The sequence below is a fragment of the Sciurus vulgaris genome (genome assembly GCF_902686455.1).
Source record: "Sciurus vulgaris genome assembly, chromosome: 5".
NCBI classification, from domain to species: Eukaryota; Metazoa; Chordata; class Mammalia; order Rodentia; family Sciuridae; genus Sciurus; species Sciurus vulgaris.
In genome coordinates this window covers 181,064,594-181,070,593 of record NC_136465.1, presented here as the reverse complement: position 1 = coordinate 181,070,593, position 6,000 = coordinate 181,064,594, and the positions used below count along the sequence as shown (strand labels likewise).

The following is a 6,000-nucleotide window of genomic DNA, read 5'->3' as shown; positions in this document are numbered from 1 at the left end:
GCTTGTAGAACAGGGGGTCTATCCAGGGCTCCACACCAGCCTGACCCCGTTGCCCCAGGAGGACCTGGGTGTGGGGCAGTCTCATCCTGCGAGTGAAGGTGTTGCAGGACTGGTGGGCAGGAGGCCCATCAGCCAGACAGACTCCCCGCGCCCTCACAAGGCACGGGGCCTGGCACTGCCTCCTCCTGGACCTCGAAAAGAGTCCCGCTCCACTGCTGCCATTTCAGCAGCATCCCCTGAGGCAGGCAGAGGGGAACTGAGGCACAGCTGGTGTGTTGGCCTCTCATGGCCAGGGCATGGGGACTCAGTGACCTGCTGCTTCTGTACTCAGTGCCTCTGGAGCGAATACCCACAGGCCTGGCATGGCCCTCCAGGGAACCCACCCACCATGAAGGTGCTGACAGGCTGGTGTCTGAGTGGCACAGGGACTGACCAGCTCTTGGCCAGCAGGACAGGCAGAGGCCCCAGCACAGGCCTGTCCGCTGCACCTTCCAGAAGCACTGGGCCCTGGACATTCTGCCAACACCCCCTCAACCCCAGGAGAAGCCTCACGGACCCTGTGGGCTTTGTGTGACTTTGAGGGGGACGGGTGGCCAGCACATGTATGGCTCAGGCCGGAGCTGCTGGGTCAGCTCAAAGACTGCAGCCAGTGGGAGGCAGAGGCCACAGGAGACTCTCATCCCTGACAGGCACGTTTTCAGGTGCAAAGGAGGTTGGGGTCACTAAAGTATTTATTGGGGGTAGGTAGCAGCATTGACTGCTGAATGGCAGGAACAAGCTGGTGTGTGCCAAGGTCAGTAGCTGGAGCAGGAGCAGCTGCTGTCCACACCAAAGCCCACAGCTGCAAGACAAGGGGCCACAGGAGTCGTGGGACAGGCAGAAACAGGAACATGGCCAGGTAGGGTGTCAGGCCCACAGGGCGAGCTGCACGGTCCCCTGCATGCTGGCTGCTGTACTTCCAGTGGGCCCAGCTCCTCTGTCCAGCAGGTGCTGGCACCGTGGGTCAGGACCTGCCTCCTCTAACCACAGCTGCAGGGAGAAGGAACACGTGGATCTGCTCCCACCCTGGGCTCAGAGCGGCGCCCCCTCCCCAGGGTTTACATCAGGGCACTCTGTTTACCCCGTATGTGGGAGGGAAGGCTGATGCCAGCCTGGAAGGTTTAGGAGAGTGGCCACTGCAGCCCAGGAGCCACAGAGAGCCGGGGAAGCAGGTGGCAGGTGTGGGTGGGTGTGCAAAGTGAGGGCCAGCAGAAGGGGCAAGGTCATCCTAAAGCCAGCCCACCCTTTCGGAAGCAGCAGGGGCACTCACTGCTGCAAAGCCTGCAGTTCCGGAGGTAGGTCACACCCCGTGTAGACACCGTTCGTAACGCTGTATTCCAGCAGAGCGCCAAAGCAGGGGTCCTATTGAACATAAGGGAGCCCGTGTCTCCTGTGTCCCGCACACACCCCTCGGCTCAGCAGCCACTTCTGGGTGGCCTGGCTCTTCCCAGAGCCCTCCTCCCTCAAGAGAGTCACAGTGCCCGTCCTGTACACGCACTCTGACTAGCACATGCGGGTTCCCCAGCACGATCAGCAAGGCTTTGGGTCTGGTGATTGCAACATTGAACCTTTTTGAGTTGGACAGGAAACCCAAAAAATAGCGATCATCTTCAAACCTATCTTCATTGGACCGCACCTGAAAAACACAAGAGAGGAATAAAAATCGCATTATACATTTTTTTTTTGTTTTTTTTAGGCATGGCATGAAAAGAACTCTTGACCCGTGCAGATGTGTAGGAAGGGGTACTAGCAGGAAGGCTGCACTGTTGGTGGAGAAGCAGGGAGCGAGGCCCTCATCACCTTACCGCCAACCGACGGGAACCCCAGACACTAACAGCCATCTCTGGGCGGCAGGGTCTAGGTGCTACTCTACAATAAAGTCAATTTAAAAGTAAAGTATGGGGCTGGGCTTGTGGCTCAGCGGTAGAGGCATGTGTGAGGTCCCGGGTTCAATCCTCAGTACTGCATAAAATAATTACATAAGTAAATAAAGGGTTCATTGACAACTAAAAAATATTTAAAAGAATTAACGTATGGGGCTCTTGAGTCAGACGCAACCCCACAGGCAGGCTGCAGAAGCAGCCATGGCAGGGGCTCCTCTTCAGCTGCTTCTTCCTGCCTCCTGCCTGCCTCTGTACACTTAGCCGTTCCCCCTGGGGACTGCCCTTTACCACTGCCCTGATCTTTGAGTTTGCTAGGAACTTTGCAGTTGGCATGGTGACCTGGGCCTGGCCTGGTGCCTGCGGTTGGCATCTGACTCTGCTGCTTCTGACCCGCGGATCTTGCACTCACAGCAGCAGGCGACTGCCACAAACAGGGATACCTACCGTCGAAATCACAATGACCAAATATTCTTGCCCTTGAAACTCCTCCACCGATCCAACCTTTATGTCCATCAAATCAACATTTCGTAGAAGAATTTTTATTTTCTCCACCTTTAAAAGAGGTCAAAATATGAAACATAACCCTACAAATCTCATCAGTTCTTTCGTATCACGGTTCACAGGAAACGCTAACCCACCTGCAATGCTGCTTTCAATCATGCACTGTGTCTGTTTCAATCTCAATCGGCACACAAGGCCTAAGTTTAGATAAATTGCTCGTTATGGGGCTCGGCTCCTTGTGGAACACCTTCCCTCTCCCCAGGAGCACAGTGGTCAAGAAATGCCACTCTCGGTGGCTGTCTGGGCGGTGCCATGCCTCAGGCCTCCATCCCTGCCTCCTGGCTATGTCTGTCTTCTCACATGCTCACTCTGTCTCCCAAAGTTCTGGCCAGGTTCACTGCTCACCCATGCCTGCTCTCACGTGGTGCCCGCAGCTGGGCAGTCCCAGGCCAGAGAGAAGTGGAAGTGGCCAGGACTACGGTCCCAGGTACTGAGATGCTCCAGATGTAGGGCTGGGCCCAGGAGCTCCTCCAGGCCCCTTTTGGGGGACCCACACCCCAAGGGGCTGAGCTCCAGCAAGTGCATCCACCAAAGGAGAGCACGAGAGGTGAGCACAAGAGGTGAGCACGTGAGAAGCAGCCACCCAGCTCCAGGAGCAGACGCTGCTCCAGCAGGACTGGAGATGGCTGAACGCCAAGGCTTGCAGCTGGAGGACCCGCCGTGGAGAGCAGGCGTGGGTAAGCAGTGAACCTGGCCGGAACTCTGGGAGGCAGAGTGAGCACATGAGAAGACAGGCACGGCCAGGAGGCGGGGGTGGCGGCCTGAGGCATGGCACCGCCCAGAGAGCCACCGAGAGCCACAGAGCCTCTGCACAGAAGCATCCCCAACTGACAGCAAAGCCAGGTGCAGCTGGGTGAGACCCCTAACTCAGCCCCTAGGGCAGAGCCCAGAACAATGTGGAAAGACGACAAGCTGCAGAGGTACCAGACTCAGATCCGCTTAGGTGGGCATCAGGACAAACGACCGTCAAGGCAAGAGCGAACAAAGGGCTATGAGCAGGGAAAGGTCCTTGAAGGACTGCCCTTCAAGGGCAGCTGATGTCCACCTGGGGCCCCTGCAGGAAGGTCCAGCAGTGGCTGCCTGGGAGAGGGAGGCCCTCAACATCCCATGTTGCCCAGCCAGGCCACCTCAGAGCATCACCTCTCTGTCCCTGCAAGCCATGCTGCTCACACAACCTGAGGGAGAGTGGGTGAGGCGTGCAGGGAGGTGGTGTGGGAGGGCAGCATGGCCCCCAGCCAGCTGTACCTCAGCCACCTATGGGGTCCTTGTGCCTGTGCCCAGACTGGCATTCCAGGCCCAGCCTGCCTGCTAGTCCTGGGATGCGAAGGTGGGGCACAGCAGGACAGCAGACAGCAGGAGAGGAGCCAGTGGTATCCCACAGGAGGTGGTGGGCAGGGACTCAAGCTGGCCGGGCTGCGCGGGAGCAGGGTCGGGCTGGGGGGCTGCAGAGGCCACCCTGCACTTCTAGGGTGGCCCGGCCACTGCTGCCAGCAGGTTCCACCTTCACTGATGACTGCTTGCTGCTCCTGCCGGAGGAGTGACTCACTCCTCTCCCCCCCTCAGAGCTCACAGACCATATGTGCTAGATTACGTGTGGAACACGGGGTGCGCGGTGGAGGGTGGCCTCGAGCCAGAACCCAAGAGAAGCTGCAGTTGAGTGGACAGACCCTGAAGCACACAAGTAACCAAGGAGGGCAGTGTGGGAGCCCCGGGAGCCAGCCTGGGCTCAAAGCCATGCCCGAGGGCAGCCTCAGGGTGGCCACGAGCTTCTGGACCAGCCGGTGCTGTGAGCTGGTTCTCCTGGACACTGCTAGTGCCTCTGAGGGCTGGCTCCAGGGCAAAACCACCACAGGCAGGGTGGCAACAGCTGAGCACGCCCAAAAGCAACCACACAGCTGGAAAACACAGACACACCTTGCGGAGCTTGGAAACCAGCCAGAGGTGCCTAATCTTAGAGGTGCTGATGCCTGAAAACCGCCTGTGGGTGAAGGCAGAGGGAGCCTGTGGTGGGCTGTTTTGGGGCTCCTCCATCTGTATGGGGTGAGGCCAGGCCCAGAGGACTCGGGCAGAGCTGGCCTCCGAGGAGCTCCGCTCCTGAGGTGGGCTGGAGGAGATGCTCCCTGCCCAGGCTTGCCCTGGTGGGGAAAGCTGGGCTGGGAGCCTGAGGCCAGCAGACCCTCAGCCAGCAGAGGGCAGTCTCACTGGCTCCCGTGGTAAGCACAACTGCTGCCCACTGCTGGTCAACCAGCAAGCTGTGCAGGCACACAGCCGGAATGAAACAACGGCCACAAGGGCGGGAGGGGCTGGCGGGGGCGGGGATATCACAAGCACGTCAGGGGCTATGGAGCAAAGGAGCCAGCAAAAGCAGATCACGACGTGGATCATCTTCAGAGGAAATCAGGCTCCAAAGCTGTAGAATTTTTCTAAAATTCCGTTTTCAACCAAAAATCAAAATGTGCAAAGAATCTGGCATGGGACCCACACTCAAGAAAAGTATGGCAGGAACTGGGAGTGTCCCCAGGTGATGGCTTAGCAGAATCTTAAGGATGGCACCACATGGGTCCAGGGGACCACAGGAGACCATGCTAAAACCTCAGGCAAGTATGAGGACCGCGGCGATTCCCAGCAAGGACCGAGACCGTCACAGAACCAGCCAAGACCCTCCGGCTGAGAGGTCGGATCCCTGAAAGGGCGGCGTCAGATTCCAGAGGGCAGAGGAAGAAAGGAGCGGGGAAACTGCAAGCTGGAGAACAGGGGAACAGACGCAGCAGCACACAGAGCCACAGGGACCAGCGAGGTGAAGGCCTCCAAGGGGAGCAGAGGAGGGCAGGGATGAGAAGCACGCTGGTGAGACTTCCCCGGCCGGCGGAAACCCTAATCTGAAGACCCAAGAGCTCCACAGACCCTAAGCGGAGCACATACCCAGGGATCCACAGCAAGACAGGACAACTCGTCCACACAGAAAACGGTCCCAGCAGCCGAGTGGGCTCCCGAGCCAAGAAGGGCACCGCCCGAGCACTGCAGGGAGCAAAACCATGCTGCAGAAGCCAGGGTGGAGGAGGCATGCTCACACACAGGGCCAGCGGAGTCCTCCCTGGAAGGAACTGGGCAGCCAGGGACTAAGCACTTCACCATTCCCACTGCAGATCTCTTACATTTACCCACTTCAAAACAAACAAGCAAGAAACAGAGAAAGCAGCAAGAGAATCAAGCAAGAAGTCTGGCCGCTTGGTTGGGAAAGGCTAAGATATGAAAAATCAACGTAAGGAGTAATCAGGAGCATAAAAATGCTTGAACTCAGAGTCCAGCCAGACACGCAGGAGCTGTGAGCAGGCTGTGCAGCACAGCCTGGGCCCACGGCGAGGCTGGCTGGGGCTCCTGCAGGGGCCTGCCTCCTCGAGCCTCATGAGTACTGGGGGGGGCTGAGTACTCCGCGACCCCAGTGCAGAAGGCGACGTCTGAGGGGCTCCATGCACTCCGACCCTCCCCTGTGTGGCCAGCCTTCTGCCTGCCTCTC

The 6,000-nt window shown here is 58.5% G+C and overlaps 1 protein-coding gene across 2 annotated transcripts in view; it reads right to left on the bottom strand.

The window, feature by feature from the left end:
* Positions 1-360: 360 nt before the first annotated feature.
* Positions 361-6,000, bottom strand: part of MOV10L1 (Mov10 like RNA helicase 1) — a 118,889-nt gene continuing 113,249 nt past the window's right edge. The window contains exons 24-27 of one of the 2 annotated variants that reach the window (XM_079142634.1): positions 2,367-2,474; positions 1,538-1,675; positions 1,310-1,401; positions 361-1,029 (exon numbers count right to left, since the gene is read on the bottom strand). In XM_079142634.1, coding sequence (XP_078998760.1) covers positions 1,020-1,029; positions 1,310-1,401; positions 1,538-1,675; positions 2,367-2,474 — 348 coding nt within the window. In that variant the 3' untranslated portion in view covers positions 361-1,019. Of the gene's footprint in view, positions 1,030-1,309; positions 1,676-2,366; positions 2,475-6,000 lie in introns of both variants that reach the window. The other variant, XM_079142633.1, reaches the window with a different exon arrangement.